A 23,203-nucleotide genomic window follows, 5' to 3' on the forward strand; every position below is an offset into this window, starting at 1 on the left:
TGTTTAATAGAATCCTAGTCATGTTCGTCTCTCCCTTCCCTCCTTGATAACTTGAGCACTCATCCTGTTCACCCCATTGTCTCAGCTGCCTCATGCTTTCCTCTCCCTAGCTTCCTCCTTTGCCCCATGCTTTTAGGCCGGCTTCCTCACTCACTGCCATGGCCATTATCTCAATCTTGTGTTCTGCTAAAACAATCTTTTCTCTAACATGATCACAGTCATAATGGCATTTCCTCTGGTAGCTGAGGCCCCGTTCAGAAAATCAGGTCTAGGGTTATCTGTGAAATTTCAATTAAATCAGAAGCTCTGATAGTTTGATAAGCTGCCTGTCGTTTTGAGTCAAAACATGAGGTTATTTGATCTGCTGTTTGTGTTTCTGGGGGCCAGAGTGCATCAAAGACCATCAGTGCAGACAGGCAGAGAGACTGATGATGTGGTGGTGACTTTACCAAGCAGTTTTTGACATTTATCTCTTGGATATGATATTCTTTAAAGCACCTAAAAGCTACCTACTTATCTTAAAAGAAATTAAAACTTTTTTAAAAAAATAGAAAAGAATGTGGCCTTGTTCGGATATTTTCTTTGAAGAAGAAATAATTTAGAGATACTGGGATGTTTGAGACATAATGCCAAACCACAGCTTAGTGCCACATGAGGGAGACTTGAGCCTCACACAGGGCTCATCCACAGTTTTGCTTCACCCGTATTTTGATTGTATTGTGTACCAATTAATTCACCCTAGTCTGAAAGCTTTTTGCATTGTTATGTGACTGTCCCTTGCAGAAATACGATCTTACCCACTGGGTTGGATCTTTTCAGATGTGTGCAAAATCTGAAGAGAGATTTTGCTTAACCAAACTTCAATTGAGTGGGTAAGATCAGATTTTTCCAATGCACAGCTATGGAACAACAAGAAAAGCTCTTGGACCCAGAGGAATTAATACACAATATGATCAAAATACAGGCCAAGCCAAAGTGTGGATGAGACCTCAGGCTCACAGGCTCCTTCCCCTTTCCTTTCATGACAGGATCCCCTCCTAGCTTCAGGCATTGTTCGCAATTTCATCTGAACCAGCAAACCATGGTTTGTCTTGTCCTACAAACCAGTATGGAAACCAGGATCAAGCCATGGTTTGCAATCCTAGTTTGTGGCATTAAGTTTTGCAGATAGTTTTGCAGGTTTGTACAAAGTGGCAGACAGTGGTTTGCCACAAACAAGGAAGGGAGGGAAGAAATTTCAGCCTGTACGGCGAAGAGAGAAAGCATGAGCTCAAGGGTCTTTAAAAGCTTGTATGCATTGCACCAATCATGGTTTGTTATTACATCTGAACCAGGCTACTGAGTGCTTTTCTTACAAATAGCATGTACAGAATATATGAGGAGTTTAACGGATAAGCTCAGATACAAAATAGGGGCATCTTTTCTATTCAATAAATGTTATGAATTAATCATGAATTGTATTAATCAATTAAAACTGTGTAGCTTTACATATGAATAATAAAAAAGCTTTTTTGAAGGACAGGGTTATGTCAAAGTAGGTCACACTTGGAGTAGATCCAGTGGGCTTAAAATCACTCATAACTAACAAGTGCATTGATTTCAGTGGGTTTGCTCTGAGTGTGAGTGAGATACAGCCCAATCTTTCTTTCACTGATGATTATGTATGTTTATGTATCACAGAAGTCACTTTCTCAGAAGTGGCATCTCTAACACACGTCAGACAAAAGGGGAAATGCTTCTCATGAGATGGCACTAGTCACCTGCAGTTTTATAAACAATACATTGTGTGTGTGTGTGTGTGTGTGTGTGTGTGTGTGTGTCTGTGTGTGTGTTGCCTGGAAAATCAGTTTTTATTCAGTCACTCAAAAGGTGTATGATCATGCATGCACTTGGGGCATAAAGGGCTCCACTTCCTCCCATTTTTAAATACATAAATAAATCTTTGCATGTAAGAGGAATGTTGGTGTCTGATAACCTCCTTCTACCTCTAGGTCAGGATGAGAACATCTGGCTGGACTGCCAATATAAATTCAATTATATAGCATGGTAAAACAGTTCAGATCTCCAAAGATATCAATTACATTGCTGGAAACCAGAGAGCAGATCAATAACTGCAAAAGCAATTTTCAGAAACAGGCATATTTCTTTTTCTTGAAAGCAGAGTGGATAGGTGAATAGAACTACCTTTCTTATGCAGAACATTATGGAATTAGCGATGCAGCGTGACAACCAACTGTAGTGATCTATTTGCACAATGGATTTCAATTTGTGTAAACAGGGCTCATTCTTCCTCCCCTACTCCAGGAATCTGCCCATGTGCCCTTAAAATATACTCTGAAGGCTTGGAGAACCCCTCTGAAGTAGATTGTGAGGTATGGTGACTGCAGGGAGAAGGGGAGGGGAGGTAATTTCATTGCATCTGCTGGTGAAATGTCAAATTTCATGCACAACTGGCTTCCTGTCCAATTACAATATTTTGAATTAGGTATCCCTTTAGATGTATAACATTTTGATTACCTTGTTTTTTGTTTGTTTGTTTGTTTGTTTGTTTGTTTAGCTAGCTAGCTAGCTAGTTAGCTTCATAGGTGCTCAACCACTTCCAAGGATTTAGGGTCCATCATTTAAAATCTGATCAGAACAGGGCCCACATACCTGTTCCCAACTGAAATACTCCCAAAGTTGCAGAAAATATATGAAGAGAAAAAAAATCCTGTAGAGCTAACCACAGCTTTGCAGGTGAAATTAGGTCAGGAAAACAGCATGAAGAAAATAGTTCGAATTTACTCCAGCACTACTGCTCCAATCCCTCCACCCCCACTTACTGCTGTTTTAAAATGAAAATATTTGGACATACATAATGTGTAATTTAGCTTTATATCGCCTGGTAGCTGAATCCCACTAGTAAGCAGCTGCAATACAGATGAGGCAGAGGAACATTCACAACCTTCCTAGGTACACTTGATGCCCTTTTGTTGGGTTGACAGAGTACTAGGAGGCCAGAAAAGATAGCTCATTTGGTAGAGCATGAGACACTTGATCTGAGAGTTGTGTGTTTGAGCCCCACATTAGGGGGTAGGGGGGGGAACCCTGCTAATTACAGTCTGCTGGGAGGAGATATATAACACAAATAATATAGTTATTGGTAATTCAGCAGAATGGTAGGTATATTTCTCTTCTGCATCCAGCACAATCTGCTCTCTTGGTGTGATTGATTTTGCTTTCGGCTTCCAAAAAATAGGCTCTCCGGATATTGTATCCGTTACGGATCATAATCAAAGCCTTGCAAATCATCTCTGAGCATGAGTATATCTGGTAAGGTAGACGGTGATTAAAACTTGATATTTTAACTGGCAGGATTTCCTTCAGCTGATAAAGCCAATACTTTTATGACTTTAATGATTCCTTGGAAGAACACAATTAGGCAAACTAACAAAGCGAGAAAAGTTCTGTCCTCTGACCTATGATTAAACAGATGCCAAGTTTGTTTCAATTTTCCCCTTGCATAAGCGCGCACACACACACAGACTTACATGTGCCAAATTATAGTCTCATTTCCCTGGGAATTAAAAGCTTAAAATAAAACCAAGTGTTCTTCCATCCTCTGGATGCAATAAAATGCAATGACCTTTAGCTTCCTTCCTCGCTAACAAAATTGGAGAAGTGCAGCAGCAAAAGCAACAATGGAACTTACTCTTTAGGAGGGTTTAGGTCCTCTGGTCTGGTCTCAAAGAACTGAAAGACTTCATCACACTGTGAAATGTGTGGGGGAAGCTTCACCAATGCCTGTTTTTAAATATATATAAGGGAAAGTCAGTTTTTAAAAATATGCCAAGTAACAAGAATTTTTTTCAAAAAACGTTTTGGATCATATCAACCCAGAAATGTTAGTGAATAAAAACAGGATGACATAAAAACACAAATTGGACTTATAAACTTGGTCTTCAAGCAGATTCACAGCTGTCGATCCTTGTTCAATATTCCCCAACCTTGGGCCCCAGATGTTGTTACACCACAATCCCCATCATCCCCAGGCAGCATGGCCACAGGTCAGGGGTGATGGGAGGTGTAGTCCAGCAACACCTTGAGACCAAAAGGTTGAAAAAGCCTGCTTTAGTTGGTCGTCCCTTTCTAGGCACGGGACAAGCAGAAATGTAGACTAGTCCTTAGCGATGGGGAATTTTCAAAGAGAAAGACACCATCTCTTGTAATGGTATCATTAGCTGGTACAAAAGAAGAAACAATCTTATGCTCTATATTTAAATAAGCACAAACGCTAGCTGTTCTGGGTCAAAACATACCTATACTATTCTTGTTTAATGTTTTGTTAAAAAAACAGAGTCCTTGACATTATAATCTCACTCATTTCATAATTCACTTAAAGATGCTTTACTACAACTTTGAACATTTGACCTATTGTAGTTATAGATGGGCAAGGTGCCATTTTATACTTCCCAATGCCTCCAACCAATTAATTTACTTGAGATTTATATCCTGTTCCAAGAGCACTGTTGTGCATCATGGCTTTGAGTCTTGATGAAAGGTTCAGATATCCTTTGATCATTATCCTGTGCAAAATGATGCCATGGTGATCCACTTCTATTATTTATTTATTTTTCAAAAAAGGTATTAGGAATACTTCCTTCCAATTTCCAATGGCTGGTGTTTATGCACAGGATCAGACACAACAATTTTGGCTTCCCAGATTGCAAAGAGATTTAAACAAATCAGCAAGGATAATGGGTAGGAGTTTTTTTTACTATTTTTTCTAAGGGCTCGTCCACACTACTGCTTCTCACGTGCCTATAAAGCACATGTCTGAGAGGTTTTCTGTTTGACCAATGCTTTCTAAGTATGGGTCCGAGAGGTTTTCCCCTTACCCTGCTCCTTTCCCAAGGAAAACCTGCTCTTTAGCTCTAAATAGAAACAAATGGAAATCCATGGAAAACCCAATTGCTGTTTGCTCCTATTGAGAGCTAAAGAGTGGTTTTCCCCGGGGAAAAGTATGGGTAAGCCCTGAGACAGGTTGTCACCAAAGAGTTCAGTATAACCAAATCTTCTCAGACTTCTTATAAACCCATTCACCAGAATGAGGTTGCCTGGCATATCTGGATGTAAAAGTAGATTTTTTAAATTGGTTTTTTTCTCTAGATAGGTCTTGGCAATTTGAATGTCCTAACAATTAGGACTAGCAAACTTAGATCTATGGTAACTCTTTTACTATGTGCCTGATTTATAGTACTCTGATACCTTGTTCTGTGATGGTGCATTTTTTTTAAGCAATTGCTTTTCATTGTTTCTTTATGTTGTTGATCTTGTTGGTTGCCTTTCATGTTTGAAAAAAAAATCCTTTCCATTATTTAATGCAATTTGATAAGGTTTGTTTATTTACGTCACCTGTTTATATACTGTTTACGTAATCACCCAAGCGTCTAAGTGGTGCATATACATATTACGGGGGGGAAACCATGCAGTGGATAGGATCAATTAAAATTAATCATAAAGACAGAAGATCAGTTTGACTGCATGATGTGATTTGAAAATGTGGGCTTGACTGTGACTATATCCACGATTTATGATATGATTTTCTTGGCACAGAAGTTAAGAAAGTCTACCCCGACTGTTAGAAGACCCCCATATTTCCTTCTTTTTCATGGCTTCCTGCCTGCACTAGGAGCCGAAAAAATCCCAGAACCTTTTATGCTGTTTTACTTCTGTGCATGGTGATTAGAGGTAAATACTTTTCATTAATTGTGTGAAATACTGGTATTGTTTCCATATAACCGATAGGAAGGAATTGCTGAAATTATAAACGCTGGTATGGCCCACAACCATGCAAGGGCACTCTGAGATCCCTGTGTTTGCATTCAGGTGCCTGTGTTAATCCAATCCATGGTTTGCAGGATCAGGCATTGTACATGCATAATCCCTCCTCTCCTTTCCCCTTCAATGCTTGGTTTAATGAAACACATCCTGATTTTATGAGCCAAATAAGGATTGCAAGCCAAAGTTTAAATTTGAATTTGCAATTTTGGTCTGGAAATTCAAACCAGTTTGTAGTCTGACAAACCAGTAAGTGTTCCATTAAGATGGGCCTGCTTATAGGAAGAAAGGTGAGGAAAGAGTTAGTTCATGCAAAGCTTATCCCCAAGACTTTGTTGGACGACTGGACAGCATGACATCTGAATAGAACCTGTGTAGATGGTTTCTGCAATTGAGCTAGCCTCACACAGCACCAGTAGTGCAAATTGTCCTTACACAATCCAGTGGGGCTGGGCTGCAAGCAATAGCTTTGTTGCAAGTGACAGCTATATCAGTTTGCTTCTTTTACTTCAAAACAGAAGATATATGTACTTTGCGACTGGAGAAGATGAACACACCATTTCATAGGAGGTTTTTTCCCCCTAAGGAAAAGGTTAATGAAATGTCAAGACATTGCTGTGAGAGTAAAGGCTACGTAGCCCTGCTCACATTTGTCAATTTTTCAAAAGGCTAAAAGATCCCTGTAGCACTTGAGTGGAGGGAGCGGGAGCAAACAGCCTCTAAAGAGTTTGGGGAATATTGTTGTTTTGAAATCTCAAATGCTTTTTAAAAGCTCACAAAACGGCAGGGACATCAGAGTGGGAAAATTGTCACTCATCAAGTACTGATTTAATAGGCACTATTGAAAGGTGTCAATGATACTCACGGAACCACATTCTGCAAGTGCTTCTACATTCTGGGCTCAAGTGGTTTTGGAGTCGTTCCCTTGGGAAGTGTAATTCTATTAGGGGGCAAAGGCTTTTTAATGCTTATTTATTTATCTTGTTGGATCAGGATACTGGGCTAAAGAGACTGGTCTGAATGATCCAGAAGGACATCAGAAGGAATTAAGTAGCAGAGGACGGGGGCATGGAGAAGGGGAATGGACAAGGTAGAAAAGACGCCACTGGCTTAACAAATGGAATTAAATGCTTTGGCAAATAAGAATGGAAAAGGCATTATATGCATTAACAGTGCAAGATACATTGCAAACACATTTAGAGAGGTTTTATGTGACCACAACAGTTGAGAACCCTTACTAAAGAATGAAATGTGTCTGGTATAGAAAGCCTATGAAGAAGTAGATCATTATTTCAGATTGGGGGAAACTGAAAGATGAAAGAAGAAAGCTGCTTCAGATGGGCCCTGGAAGAGTTCAATTCACACAAAAATAATGCCAAGTTTGCTAACAGGAAAATGATCCAGGGAGATAAATTCCAGTGGGTAAGAAATATTTACAAGCGCAGCTCACACAGTCTTGCTGATTACCAGGCAAAACATTCAGAGTTCTGTTGTTTGTGCTTATATACATGAAAAGATAGATCCCTTACTGTGCCTGATCCTCAACTTGCCTCTGGAAAGACTTCCATTACGGTGCCAGAAAGAGCCTAATTATCAAAGTTGAGTTATTTACTTTAGCAGCTGTATGGCTATGAAACACATCACACGGGTTCTTGGGAGGTCTGCTGAGCAGAGGTAGCCTGGGCATCTCCTGTTCTTCACTTTCAAAGATTCCAGTCAGCTATACAGCAGATCTGATTTTGAAAGTAATATTTGCCATGAGTTTCTCTATATGCAGAGATTGGTGTATTTTGATTTGCATTGCTTCTTTCTGCTGAATAAAATAAATTCCATATCTGCTTTTTCTAGGGCATAATTTGGAAAAATGATTTGATGTGACGAAATATAGCCTGGTACCAATTCCATGTCGGGGGACGCGGATGGCGCTGTGGTCTAAATCGCAGAGCCTAGGGCTTGCCGATCGAAAGGTCAGCGGTACAAGCCGAGGGGCAGCTGAAGAGTTCTGAGGCTAACCAGAGTGGAGTTACACTGCATACCTTTCGGCCACCCCTTCAAATTCTCTTTTTCACTGTCTATGTTCCGGTTTGTTTTCTTTTATTTATTTTGTAAGAGGCACAAATATTTCCTGGCATATTATTCCCTAACTTTGGGTCCAATCATACAAGTCCCAGTGCATGTTAGTTGCACTACATCCCACAGAGCACCACTGTAACTGGAGCAGCATTGTGTGTGTTAGCAAAAAGGGCTGTGTTTGTATGTCGTGATAAACCACATTGTCATGCAAGCTACACCTGCTGAAATTCACAACTATCAGAGGTGCAAGGGCCTCCCTCTTTTTCACCATGCCACCCTAGCTGCCTTGTACACTGGACATAATATGATGTCTCTAATTAGTGGGCATTTGCATGATCACATTCCATATCATGTGAGTTCAAAGAATCAACCGTGAATCTCAGTAGACAAAGGACTGCTGCTTTTTTAATAACTACAGTGTTGTCGATGGAACAGCCCTGCTAATACTCAATCAATATAGACGCACACATACACACACAATCTCCATGTCAAGCTGCAGCTTGTACTTCGTTCAGTATCGATTAGAATTTTTAAGAACAAAAGGAGCCTGACTTCACTTTGGTAGATTCCACTGACACAGATAGTAAACAAGGCCAAGATGAATACTGACTAGCAGTTAGGTAGCCTTCGTTATCACAGCCATAAATGATATAACAATTTCTCAAGCATGTATTTCTCAGACACGTCCCTCGCGCCAGTAAGGGACTGTCTGCTTCTCAAACAATTGCATCTTAGATAAGTAACCAATGTCTGCTTTCTGGGTGGGGTCAGAGGCCACCTCTACAATCTTGGAGTGAATTCCTGCTTTCTGAGCAGCACGTCTGTTCAGTGAACCCATGACGTTATTTCATATGCACATGTTTTGCACAGTTCAGTTCCTGTTTGAACGATTAATGTGAAGGATACAGTGTGAGTACACGTGGTTACAGCCATTACGCCTTCATTTGCCAGACACTGCATCAATTGTTGCACAAAAGGCTTGATCTCATAAGATAAGGTTTTAGTTCCGTTTTCCCTAGCCAGAGGGTTGAGAATTAATGCTATCTTTTCTTTGGGTCTCGAGCTCTTAGAACTTTGATGCATGTTGCTATCAATACGCTTCTACCACATTATTTTGCCTAAAACTATACTGGGGTAAGGGGGAGGGGAGCAGAAGCTGAACTAATTTTAGAGACCCTATTTGACCCTCTATTAGTCAGCAAGTGCTAAAACCACGGGCATCATGTCTTTGCCTCTGTTTAACCATGCTCAGTGAGGGCATTTATAAGATCAATTAATGTAGACTGGTTACTTCCTGATACTCTTTGAGCCTTTGTTCATATGACCAGGATCCAAAAGAATGAGGATACATGCACACACACCATTCTAATACAAACAGCATTTATATTAATTGTGTGCATATTTGGCTGAGCAGTGGAGTAAAAAAATCCTTTAAATAAATAAGTACTATTTTGAAAACACAACACGATGATTGTGAAAGGGGCCCAATTATGTGTATGGTGACTGAGAAGTAAGCCCCACTGAATTTTACGGAGTTTACTCAAAAGTACTGTAAATGTGCATAGGATTTGCAGCCAGAGTGAAGCAACAGAAGAGACAGTTTGGTTTTAAGGAGCAGCAGGCCTTTGTAACTTACTTTGAAAAACCACAGTTTCTAGATGTAGTAGCTGGCAACCTCACAGGAGTGAACCTCCAAGGATTCCAGCTCCAGGATCCTCTCTGGTCTTTGACCTATAAAGCTCTATAGCTCAGGTATACCTATTAAGCGTCCTCTTTCTTTCCTTCTTCCATTAGAAATAATACTGAATGAACATGCCCTCCTGCAGGCACTGGGTCAAGGTGATCAATCATGTAAATAGTTACTTTTAAGAAGAAAGGAAATACTTTGAAAAATACCATGGGAGTCTTCTGTAGAACTGTTATGTATTGAAGTTCTCACTCTGGCCACCAGGAGTATCGTGTATATAGTTTTCACTCAGGTCCACGTCAGTTACTTTAGGCGGGAAACCCTGGGTTGTTGTCGCTACAATGTTGACAGCCGGCTGCCTATAAAAGCAGGCCGGCTGAGCTGTTTGCTGTTCAGTTCTGTTCCAGCTTACAAATAAAGAGCTGCTTTGGAGAAATTGCTGCATCGTCAGCTATGTCTACCCACTATTTAACAAGAACTGTGTAACACTGGATGTTCTAGATTATGATGGGATGGGAACACATTGCCACAGGAGTTATTTAAGAAATAATTAAATGTCATAGGGATGTTGACATCACTTAAGAGAGAGGACTATATTATATATGTCCTTTTCCACTACACACCACTGGAACTCAAAGGGCGCATTCTGAAGGGTAAGCACCATTTTCATCTTCCTTTATTTTTCAGATTACAGTTAATTCAACTATGCATCTTTTGTTTGTGTGAGAGCAAAACTCTGTAGACATACCAGTAAGCTAAAACAGTTCCATTCCCCTCTAAATATGCTTGGGTGACCATCTCTCATTGTGTTTTGTCAGTTATCACTCTCCTAAGAAGATAAGAATTCTTACCCTGCAATAGTCATCAATAGGCCGTAGCCTCTTCACAGCGACATCTCGAATGTGACTTCTCCGGAATAGGATTTTACCTAGGGGGGGAAAGAGGATGTAGAAATTGAGCAGGTGCCTCCTAGACAACACTTTGACTATTTGAGCCCAGGTGTGAAGAAAAAGGTTAGAAAGTTGGATCTCTTCATAATGCCATCTCTAAATGAGTGAGGCTTGTGGCAGAACAAGAGGTCTGACAGTTTGGATTTGTTACACTTTTTCACACTCTAGAACACGGGTGTCAAACACAAGGCCCGCGGGCCGAATCCGGCCCGCCAGACCTCGTCATGTGGCCCACGTAGCCGCTGTTCTCGCCCGTCCAGTGCACCATCGCCTGGTTGTGCGCCGCGTCGCCTTTCAGCACGAAGGAGGTGGTGAGCAGAGAGGCCGCCTCCGGAGGTCCCCCACCGGCGCGACCCCGCAGGCCGCCCGCCTCGTCCCACGGGCTGCCGCGTCTCTGGCGGCGGCTCCGGTCCGGCGGGCGCGCCGCCCAGGAGGCGCCTAGCACGAGCAGCAGCAGCAAGCGGAGCAGAGCTGCCCGGCCGGACGCTCCTCCGCGCGCCCCAGGAGGACGGGAGGGAGCGAGCCGAGATGGAGGCGGGAGCGCGGCGCGAATGCGCCGCGCGGGAAACAACGTCCCAGCAGGGCTTCCACGCCCAGGCGAGGCGCAGCGCCGCCCTCTGCCGGCGGGCCCCACCGAGCCCCGGAGCCCGGCCGGCCGCCTTCCCCGACGGCTGCTGGCAGCAGGGCTGCAGCGGGCGTGCCGGAGCAAGTGGACGGGAGCCCGGTGCGAACGTCCCCCTCTGCCTCGGCTTGCCCGCCCGTCATGGAAATGTGCTTCCTCCACCAGTGCCAGATTTGGGGCTGCGCGGGCGCCTCACCCGTCCCGAGCCAAGGGAGCACAAAATAATAATAACGATGCCTATTTATTCTATGGGGGGGCACCAAATTTTGTCCTCACTCAGGGTGGGTGCCATATTACCAAAGTCGGCCCCTGCCCCCCCTCAATGGGATTTGAAATCCAGGGATTTGAAATCCAATAAATTCCTAGGAGTGCCCGTGTCCGTACTGAGTAAGCCCCTCAGCCCCTAAAAGCAGACGATACCAACTTTTCAACATTGTGATAGTGCTGTTGTGATACGGTAGCGATATATTGCAGTGTTGAAAAGCAGAGGGAGGAACAAGCAGCATTGGCCCCCGTCAGAAACTGGGGTGCAAGCGGCACATCTCCCCCCCCACACACAGCGCCTGGCACAGGGAGGAGGCAGCAACAGGCGGAGAAGGAAGAGAAGGGGCAGACAAGCCCCAGCCATAAGACGCAGTCCAGTAAAGGTGCCCTCAGACTGGGCCTGCACAATGTTGTGATACATCACCACAGGGGCAGACTTTAGTAATCTTTCATAACTGGGGTGTCAGCCTGAATAAAATATTGAGGGGGAGGAGGTAGGCCCCACCTCACATCATCATCATCATAATTTATTACTGGTCAAAGACCAGCTCCAACCTCACATAATTTCTCACATGCCACACACACCCCATTTAAATGTAAAAGCCCATCAACTTCAGGGGTCTCAGCCTGCTCAAATATTTTAGGCCGATACAACCGGCCCTTTGAGGGTGACCAAACTGCTGGTGCGGCCCCCGATGAATTTGAGTTTGACACCCCTGCTCTAGAAAATGTGTGAAATAAGGCTGGCTGTCAGATTTTTAGTACTGCAGGCATTGGTACCCAGTCAAAAGTGTAAGCATGGATAGGCAAACTAAGGCCCAGGGGCCGGATCCAGCCCAATCGCCTTCTAAATCCGGCCTATGGACGGTCTGGGAATCAGCATGTTTTTACATGAGTAGAATGTGTTCTTTTATTTAAAATGCATCTTTAGGTTATTTGTGGGGCCTGCCTGGTGTTTTTACATGAGTAGAATGTGTACTTTTATTTAAAATGCATCTCTGGGTTATTTGTGGGGCATAGGAATTCATTCTTCCCCCCCAAAAAAAATATAGTCTGGCCCCCCACAAGGTCTGAGGGACAGTGGACCGGCCCCCTGCTGAAAACGTTTGCTGACCCCTGGTGTAAGGAATCAGGGCTCAGAACAGTGAGGACTGAATGCAGGACCCTGGTGTTCTACTGTCTGAACCACCCTGCCTGGAAGCAGCTGCACCAGATGGCTGGAGAATAATACACACAGAACCATCCATTCTGACTAGATCCTACAAAGACAGCTTAGTAGGGCCTGAAAAATGAAGCAGGAAAGCCTGATCATGATTGTCTATGAGCTGGTAACTTCCAGGTTGGATACTGTAATAACCCTGCATCTATTTCAAGGGTTGCACATGTTTGCAGGATCAGGACCAGGTTCTCATCAACAGCTGGCTGGTGCTGGCTGCTCTAACAATACTTGCTGTCTCTTTGGAGGATAAGAGAATGCATTCCGGCACCCCTCAGTAGCTGGCAAAATATCAATTCAGTGGGTCTGGGTGTGATTAAGAAGACCTGTCACGCTAAACGAAGGGAGGATTAAACTGGGGGATTAAACTGCATAAATCATGTGTAAGTTTTGCTTCACTTCTCATTCCATTACACCAACACAAGGCAACATGGGATACATGCCTTGGTTTTTCTCGCAATATGGGACCAGGAATGTGAGGCTTAGTTTAGGGCAAACATCCTCCTTTCAAACTGCTGCACAGAAGGACACTATAAAAACATCCTAATTTTGTGGGGTTGTGGTGGTCATTACGGTTTTTACAATACAACAGCCCCCACCTTTTCAGCATTCTAACTAACTGGTGTGCTGGGCAAGCTAAGCAGAAGTTTTAATAATGCATCTGTGGATACAGTGTGGATTGTGAACGACTCCCATTCCCCAGTTTCTAATCCAAGCCACAAAGTGAAAACCAGACTGGTGGCGACCATATTTTACAAAATATAAAGCAGCCATAGATGTGGAACACATGAAAGGCCTCCTGAACTTGTAATTCAACTTCACTAAGCAGACAGTTTACAAGGAGGCTCATTCCTGCCAACAGCTCCAAAGTACCATAATAGATACAAGGTTTGGACATGAGAAACAAGGCAAATGTAATGTTATGTGTGGAACAGAGTAATAAAACAAAATAGAATAAAATAAAAGGGATGGGGTGAGGTTCTAGGATATGCCATATCTGCATTCATTCTTTAAATGCTGCTGCTGCTGCTGCTGTTGCTGCTGCTGCTCTCACTCTCTAGTGGAAGAGAAATTGGGAAGTCATCTGTAGACCATTTAGGCTGACAAAAAGACCCCACACCATACCCAGTTCAGGAGAAAGGCAGGGATTAATGATTTAACCATTATTGCCCCTGGAGAACTCAGCAGGCAGGAGGAGGAGAAGGATGGGGACAAAACCAGAACTATTTGGCTTCACCCAGGGCTTTTTTCAGCCAGAACTCATCGGAACTCAATTCTGGCACCTCTCAGGTATGCGCCATTGCCATTATAAGAGAAAAAGGGAGGTGTTCATGGTGAGTTCTGACACCTCTTTTTCTAGAAAAATAGCACTGGCTCTACCTCTGATTGGCTTGGTCTCCACTTACTGTTGGTCTCCCTGCCTTGGCAAATCCACACCGTGATCAACTCCCACCCGGAAACCAATGTCCCCACTGTGAAAGGACATGTGGATCCAGAATTGGTCTCCACGGTCACTTACGGACTCATTTTTAAAACCATGTTTATGGAAGACAATCTTACTCGGCTGCGAGTGATCGCCAAAGAAGAAGAAGAAACCCTATCAGCCCCAATGGACACCAGCCACCACTGAGAGAGAGAAATAAGTCCCGTATTTTTCGCCCTATAGGGCGCACTGGTCCATAGGGCGCACCTAGTTTTTTTGGGGGGGGAATCAAGGGAAAAAATATGATCCCCCCCCCGCAGCTCTGGGAGCAGCAGGTAGGCTGCACGCAGCCTGTGCGCTACTCCAAGACCTTCTCCCTGCTTTTGCGAGAGGTGGCAGAATTCCCCCACTTCCCGCAAAAGCCCACAGGTGCAACTCCTGCAGGCTTTTCGACCAGGAGGGAGAAGGGACTGAAAGGCCAGTCAGTCCCTTCTCCCTCCTAGGGGAAAAGCCCCCAAGAGCGGCGCGCTCTTTAAAGGGTGTGCGGCATCCTGCAGGCTTTTCTACGAGGTGGGGGAATTCGCCAGCAGAAGCCGCGCAGCCTTTAAAGAGAGCGCGGCTTCTGCGTGCTTTTGCAGGAGGTAGGGGAATTCCCCCATCTCCCACAAAAGCCCACAGGAGGGAGAAGGGACTGACTCGGCCAGTCAGTCCCTTCTCCCTCCTTGGGGAAAAGCCCCCAAGAGCGGTGCGCTCTTTAAAGGCTGTGCGGCTCCTGCTGGCTTTTCGACCCAGATTGTGGGGCTGGCAATGGGGGGAAGCGCTGCTTTCCCCCACCGCCAGCCTCAAAGCCGGGTCGGAGAGTAGCGGGAAGGCGTCGCGCGCCTTCCCGCTGCCCCCCGATCCTCTGGGGCTGGCGATGGGGGGAAGCGCTGCTTTCCCCCACTGCCAGCCTCAAAGAGCAGACTCTCCTGGCTTCAGCGAAAGCAACGCAAAGCCTCCGGAGCGCAGGCTTCAGAGGCTTCGCGTTGCTATCGCTGAAGCCAAGGAGCCTGCATTCGCCCCATAGGATGCACACACATTTCCCCTTCATTTTTGGAGGGGAAAAGGTGCGTCCTATAGGGCGAAAAATACGGTAATTTTGGTCCAGGCATTGCATTTTCAGCTATAGCATTTCCCCCACATACTACTGCTTCCTTTCCACAAACATGCACACATAATCTTGCAAAATCCCAATTTTAATTTTTTTTGAAATGTGCCTAATTTGAATGATTTATTCCAGCACAGAAACTGCTTTGAGTTTTTAGTGCATACATTTTTATGTTAGCCTCTTGTGTACAATCATTTCCGTCACAGGGAAATTCAAGCTACTGTTTAAAGATTTCTTGAAGACCTGGGAAGATCAAATATCCCCATTTATTGCCAAGAGATTTATGATGATCTGTACTGGTCCACCATCAGGAAGGGAGTTCATCTGGCACAACTCTAATTGACTTGCTGGTTGAATGCATCATTAAGCCTTCCTTAGAGCTGTATGATTAGATCTGATTTTTAAATGGAGAATTGTTCCTAACGTTGTTGCACCATGTCTGTATAGGGCTGTATAAATAGGAGGGGGGAGCTATAACACCACTACCACCACCCTGCTTTAAAGAAATATATTTCTCCTCTTATCTGTAGTCATTTTTAGGCACTGGAGGAGCACAGATCTACAATTGGTACTGGGAAACAAACTTCCTTTATGCTTCTCACCATGAAATTCCTTCCATCACTCTGCAGGAGAACAAACACTCAAGCCTCTGTTACATACAATAAAATTCATAAATGGCCATTATAGGCAAGCTGTCTGAAGCCACTTGGACATCAACAAGAGGAAAGCAGGGGTGGGGAGACATAGAGAGTGTTTTGTTGACAGAATGTCAACTTCATCCTTCTCATCACAGTGTAACCAATGGCCAAGGAGCTGCACAAATATACCAGCTGAAATTGCATCCAAAAAGATTCCCTTCTTACAGTTTTACAGGATAAATTAAAGACTTCTTGCATCATCTCTCTGATAACTCCTTGAAGTAAAAAAAAAAACAAAAAACCCCAAGTTTTGACTGCATGTGCAGTAGACAGGGCAGGAATGCTGTTATATAAGTCAAGAGATGCTATTCAACAGGCCTTCGCCAGAAACCTGACATGAAGCCTTATAGTCAGGTGGGAATCATAACTTTTGCAGTTACAGAACATGTTTTTTACAGTATTTTAGGGACATACACAACTGCAGTATCTTAAATGACACTCAATGAACCTGCTGCTCTCCCATGCCTCCTGCTGTCCCTTCTTAATAATTCTTTCTTTAAGAATAGGCAGGAAAGAAGGAACAGTGTCCATGACTATGGTCGGACCATACACCCTTCCCAAACAATTATGGGAACTGTTAATGGTGATGGTAATTGTAGCTCCATGAGGGATGAACCATAAATGTATGGTGTGTATGTAGCATGTGTAGAGCTGGCCTGTAGAGAACTCTGCTTCAGATGCTGCCCTAGTTGTCCTGCTCAAGGGGGAGACCTCAGCATTCCCAGCCTGAGGATGTGGCTCTTCCACCATCATTGCAGTCTGAAGATGATTCCCTTGCATCCTCTCCCACACTGCAAAATAGCTTACAGGCCCTTTAAGTATAGCAACTAATGCTTGGGGAGGTGAAGAACCACTGGAAGATCAAGGTTCCAGAGGACCCTAATCCTTTCCTGAGAAAACATCTTCCTAAACACAACTAGCATGGACTTCTTGCCGCATTATTCATCACCATAGAGCCCAAGGATACTTTGAATGCCAAAAGTCCCAGGTTCAGTTGCCAGCATTTCCAACCGAGGCTGTGTCGGACCCCTGTTGGAGTTTCTCAAGAGCTGCTTCCAGTCACTGTAGAACAATGGTCTGGTTTGGAATAAGGCAGCTTATCACCTTCTGAAACCTGTTAACCGTTTACTATGCAAGCTATTCTTACTTCAGCCTCCAAAAGAGGAAAAAATCAAAATGAAAGCTTAACTGCAAAATAACTACACTTCAGCTCACATAAGAGAATCTGCTGTTATTAAGTAAAGTGCCGGTGTCAGAATGAACCCATTCAGGCCACACAGAGCCGTCACATTTCAACAGCCTTTCCTCCAATGAAAGCAAAAGCATTAAGAAGCTCACTCAGGGATTGTTGTTCTAGCCAATTACTTCCCCCCTTGAAAGGAAAAGTGTCCTAAGCAAAAATGACAGCAGGATCTGCCTCCTGCTTTCTCCATAGTTATAGAATTTTTCACTATATAAGAAAGTACAGGATATGTGACAGCTTTTTTATATATAAATGAATACTAGTAAAACTTAGAAGGAGGATTGTGAACTGACAAATGTTCTTTTGGATCTTGAATAATTGCATCTGAATTTCAGAGCATAAGGCAGTCGCACTGGACAGGCTGCTAGAAAAACACTAGCCCAAACAAGCTGGGCCTTCTTTCCAAGCACAGCCAAAGAGAAGCAACAACTCCCCAAATACTGCCTGCCTTTGTTCCCTTGTGCTGCTGTGCTATGCAGGCTGGCCATCGTTTACAGAGTCCTGACACCAAGAACCTCACATAACCCTCAAAGGGTGGTCAGGTTTGTAGACTTGAGGTCTCCATTTCCATCCTGATGATGGATAGATGCCATCCTCCTCACAGGCCTATGAACAAAGCACACTGAGAGCTCAGCTGAGCACTCTCCTGCCTTTCCACATCTGAAGGGTGTGTGGACTGTATGGACCGGATGTGCTGTATGAAAGCATTTTAAACCCACAAATAAAGGCACGCTTGCCTTTTGAATTTAGAGGCAGGATTTTTCAAGTGGCTTCCATTCAAAGTCAGTGCAAATCTTTTTAGATAAAACTACCCTTTAAGTCCAGCACAAATCAGTCTGTGTGTCTAAGGTTCTAGCAGCTCAGCTTTTAGCATCAAGCAATGCGGATAGGTCTGCACCGGTGTTTCTTCCATTCAAAAGAGGAAGGGTGCAGACAGGAAGAGATAGGCTGTCCATAGGAGCAATTATTTCATATAGTTGGGAGAAAAAATAATATATGGTTTCCCATAGATATGGGCAGGTGTTTTTTTAAAGGATATGCATGCTTTAAAATACAGAGGATACACTATTTTGAAGAAAATGGCTATACTATGAAACAATGTTGTCATTTTCATTTCAAACAAAGCCTCTGATTTTACGAGATTGCTACCCAAAAATGTCACAGGAAAAAATTACCAAAAGGCGTATGTTGCACTTCTTAATTGGAACAAAACCAGCTTATAGCCTCTGTCAATAATACAGCACAAAATACACCAAGAAAGGCTGTTAATACAATTATCTTCTTATTGCTATTTTAGGAGACACAGATGGGCTGGTAACAGGATCTCTTATTCCATAATTTATGAGTACATGTGTCTTGAACAATTTTCCACTAGGGATATCAATCGCATCCTGTCCATTTTGAAGAAAATCCCCTCATGGCTTTATTTGGAACTAGCATGGCAAATAAGACATGGTATTTATCTTGAATCCTTCACTGGAATCCTAAGTGTAGAAGTAACCCAGTTGAAATCCTATCCTCCATCTATTTTCTTTCTTTAAAACATTTGGCAGAAATCGTATATGTGCAGTTGGGAGTAAGTCCCATTGAACTGGATGGGACTTACTTTCAAACCTGCATAAGCTCATAATAATAATAATAATAATAATTTTTTATTTATACCCCGCCCTCCCCAGCCAAGGCCGGGCTCAGAGCGGCTTACAAGCAATAATAAAAACAAGATGAGTGATTACAACTTAAAAACAAAAATAAAATACAACATTAAAATAATGGAACATAGGGACATTTGTATCCTGCTTTACACCAATGAGTCCTCTATTAGAAGAACTGTCTGGGGTAAAGTCTGGTAAAATCAGACACTGGGAAATACTTTAACAACATCTGATTTTAATAGTCATACAGACAATATTGCAGCACTTTTGAGGTACAGGAAACTCAGAGGCTTTGTTTGAAATGAAAATGACAACATTGTTTCATCGTATAGCCATTTTCTTCAAAATAGTGTATCCTCTGTATTTTAAAGCATGCATATCCTTTAAAAAAACATCTGCCCATATCTATGGGAAACCATATATTATTTTTTCTCCCAAATTTAATTTACGCACATTCAGGTTTACATGCTTGGCAAAAAAAAAAAATAAAAAAATTAAGGGGGTGGATGTCCAGAAGAAGAAAAAAGACTATGGCAATACCTCCTGCCATGGAACCCAATGTGTTTTAACTTTATGTGATATTGGCTTTATGCACTATCCCTAGAACGTAACTCCTGCGTAAGTTGAGAGTTGCCTGTACTTATTATTAGACAAGAGTGCTTTTATTTATAAATGTGTTACTTAAATTACAAAGCCAAGTTCCAATTTGGCAGCCCTGCAGCTTTGAAACTGTGGAGCTTGAAATGCTCCTGGAAACTACACTAAGTGATGGCTTATCATTGCATCCAGGTGTACTGTACAGCAAAATATATATGCTGCAGTTAGATTTTGTAAATTGAGTGGGGGAGAACAAAGACTGCCACCATACAGCTTGTCTAACAGTAAGCAATCTGTCCCCCCAATGTCCCTTCCCACATATTTAGGTGGGTTTTTCATCCACAAACGTTTTCACATTTAGTGTACTATTTTATGTTTTTAAAACTTACTTTAAATAATATCATAAAGATGGTCATGTACACAAATTATATTCAGCCTGGCTTCTTCTGGTGTCTATAATTCTGCATTCACAATCATGAGAAACCCATTGTGGGCTAAAACCAACTGGAAGGCAATGCATTTCTGCATTTCAAAAATACAGTAATTCTTTCTAAGTCGGCATCCATACATATAATTGAACCCATGCGAACTTTTTGCACCCCCTTTTTTTTTGGTAATGCATAACTGGCCACCCTCATGCAACAAGCACAAGAGCTGCCTGTTGAGTGCTTCCAAGTCTTAGCTTCTCCAGCAATAGTAGTTGGAAACCCAAAAGCAAAACAGAGACTGCTTCTTTGAAGGGGCATCAGTTATCACAAGAGTTTGAAGTTGTTTTGCACATGGTTACGGGGAGCCCCAACCTGACAGCATTTGGAACAGCAGCTATCAGAACAGGGATTGGCATAGCTGTCATCTGGAATCAGCCTTTGAATGCTTGGTGTGTCTCCCTTTCTGATGCCTAGTTGTAGGAGGCTCTTTATGAAAACAAAGAAGCTGCCCCATTCTCCATCCTGCCCAGGCTCACTGGGAGAAAAATGGCAATAGCAAAAAGGGGGTGGGGCGGAACAGTATAGTGATCACCATGGAAAAGTTAGGTTGGGATATACTGAATTCCAAAATCATATAAATAGAAGCAACGTATGGCCGCTAAGTAGCATGTCTGAGAATAGCGGTGCAGACTAAATACCGAACAGCAGTTGACAGTCAAACCTGACACAGCAACAATACTTAGTCCATTTTGAGCCTGACTTTGCGGGAATCATGCACTCAAGTCCTATGACAACTGGAGAAAAGCTTCATGGCCAGTTGCAAAGGGACTTTGCAAGTCATGTGGAATAATCCTATTAATGTTTACTCAGAAGAAAGTTCTGTTCTTATTGCATAGCATTGAAGCCAAAATAGACACACAAACATTCTCATTTCCCCCCTACAAAGTTGAGGGGCTGTCTTTTCAACAATTTTGTTGGTATCTCTGAAATATTTAGAACTTCTGCTGCAAGTGCCTTTAAAATTGTAGGGAGATGGAAGTGCCATTATTACTTACTTACTTACACACACACACACACACACACACACACACACACACACACGGCCAAAACAGCTGTTGTCCTTTAGTTTAAATATATATTCAAACTCTTCTCTTCACACTTTTAAGAATGTCATTGTGGGTGTGGATGGGTATACTGAATGGTTCTTTAAAAGTACCCTATAAGTCAGATGGTAGGCACAAATATTTTATAAAACTAGTACTTTAAAAACCTCATACAAGGGTTTCAAAGCAAACTGGAGGAGTTAAAATAAACAACAACAACAAAAATTACAAATTGTCCACTAGCACTTTAGAGACCAACTAAGTTTGTTCTGGGTTTTTCTCAGAAGGGTAGTAAAAAACCCCACCCCACCCTCCCACTATATTTAAGGGTCTGGTGACTTCTGTTTCAGTGTATCTGAAGAAGTGTGCATGCACACGAAAGCTTATACCTGGAACAAACTTAGTTGGTCTCTAAGGTGCTACTGGACAATTTTTTTATTATTTCGACTGCGTCAGGCTACCTACCTGAATCTGAAGGAGTTAAATTACTTTTAGATATAAAATATGCAGAAGTTATTTTTTTTAAAATACTTTAAAAGCCTTGTTTTCAGCTTGCAGATAGAGGATAGCACTCCTAAACCACTTTTAAAAGCCTTTCTATGACTCTTGATGTGCAGCAAACATTAGGGTGGCTCATAACAGTTGTGGTACTTTTTGCTCCTAAAATATTTAACTGGACCTCCTCATGGACCTTTGCACATAAGGCATGTTTTGAGTACTCCTTTTGCAGCTGTGTCAGTGTCACTAAAACTCCCTGATGCAGACAAGCTCTAGGGGGTCTGAATCCCACCCCTCCTTTTGCTTACAAAGCTGATGTTGTCCCTGGAACGTCTCACAGAATGGGAGTCGTTCGGAATTGCTCCTTCGGCCAGGTATCTTAACAAGAATCAGTGTATTACTGGAGTCGACTCGTCTGGGATCTTTTGCAGGCACAAAGGGCTTACTGATGGCCACCCTGTCAGTTTGGCAGTGTGTCTGTGTGGAAAAGAACTCCACCAAACAACCTGCATAAAGGTCCCAGGGCTGGGCACAGTTGTAGGCCCTCCTGAACTCTGGAGTCATTCACTGGCTGGATTTGTGTTCATTTCCCCAGCCCAGCCCTGATCCCCTTCCCCTCATCGTAGTGATTTTATACGGACATGGAAAGAAGGATGTTTATGTTTCTGGGAATGGTGACAAGGGAGCCCGCTGGAAACCGGAGTAAAGCTATTTCTAATGCTAAGCTTCGTGCAGCACAACCCTAAGCATATTTACTTCTTACTTGTTAAATGAAATGGGACTTACTTAGTAGTAAATGTGATTAGAATTAGAGTCGTGAAAGTCTTTTGGTTGCCATACAGTCACCCCTTTCTCAGGGTTGCCTCACTGTCAACATAGATCTTAGCAACACAGAAAACTGCATTATACCAAGTCAGAGCACTGGCTCATTTGGCAAAATTGGGTCAGCACTGACTGGCAAGGACTCTCCTGATGTTCGGCCTTGCCCAGCCCCACTCTCCTGGCAATGGCAAGGAATGGACCCAGGACCTTTGGCATGCCGAGCAAGAACTACAGCTGTTACCACTGTTATGTGTTACTTTTGAAGAGTTCTATCACTGGCACGGTCTCATGCACAGTGCCTCATGCTCAAAAATGTCATTTATTAAAACAGAGCATAGAAAGTTAAAAGAAAATTCATGTCCATGACCTAAATAAACAAAAGCCTATGTGTGCATGTGATCCAAATGACCAGTTCCATCAGGCCTCCTCTCCCTCAACTGGCAGCAGCCATTCTATCAGGCTACCTCAGTGGGAGAGCTGGAAGGAGGGCTCATTTCATCAGCTTTGCCAAAGAACCAGCTCAGGTGCCTCCTTCCCCTGACCTATTTCTATGCCAGCTGGCCATCATCAGATCTTCTATTTAAGAATTGTCTATTGTGTTTGCTTTTTTCTTCTTCCCTACCCACCCCTTTTCCTTTCAGTGTCATTTTTTCTTTTTCTTTTTACATTGTAAGCCTGCAGAATGAGTGTCTTTTTGGTTGAAAACTGGGTTATAAATGCTCGAAATAAATAGAGTTTCTTTTTTAAGATGCAAAGACTGAATGGAAAAGTATGGGGAAATGTAATAGTGTGTTTCCTCCATTGGTAAGGGATTGGACTAGATGACCTTTGAAGAAGAAGAAGAAGAGTTTGGATTTGATATCCCGCTTTATCACTACCCTAGGGAGTCTCAAAGCGGCTAACAATCTCCTTTCCCTTCCTCCCCCACAACAAACACTCTGTGAGGTGAGTGGGGCTGAG

General features: G+C 42.9%; 1 protein-coding gene across 8 annotated transcripts in view; it reads right to left on the reverse strand.

Moving 5' to 3' along the window:
- The window catches only part of SH3PXD2A (SH3 and PX domains 2A), a 271,525-nt gene that overhangs the window by 148,754 nt on the left and 99,568 nt on the right, over nt 1-23,203 (reverse strand). For all 8 annotated transcript variants that reach the window (XM_081192090.1, XM_081192089.1, XM_081192094.1 and 5 more), the window contains 2 exons: nt 10,432-10,508; nt 3,692-3,783 (listed from right to left, as the gene is read on the reverse strand). In XM_081192090.1, coding sequence (XP_081048216.1) covers nt 3,692-3,783; nt 10,432-10,508 — 169 coding nt within the window. The remainder of the gene's footprint in view (nt 1-3,691; nt 3,784-10,431; nt 10,509-23,203) is intronic.

The sequence above is a fragment of the Podarcis bocagei genome, assembly GCF_964188305.1.
Source record: "Podarcis bocagei genome assembly, chromosome: 4".
Classification (NCBI taxonomy): Eukaryota; Metazoa; Chordata; class Lepidosauria; order Squamata; family Lacertidae; genus Podarcis; species Podarcis bocagei.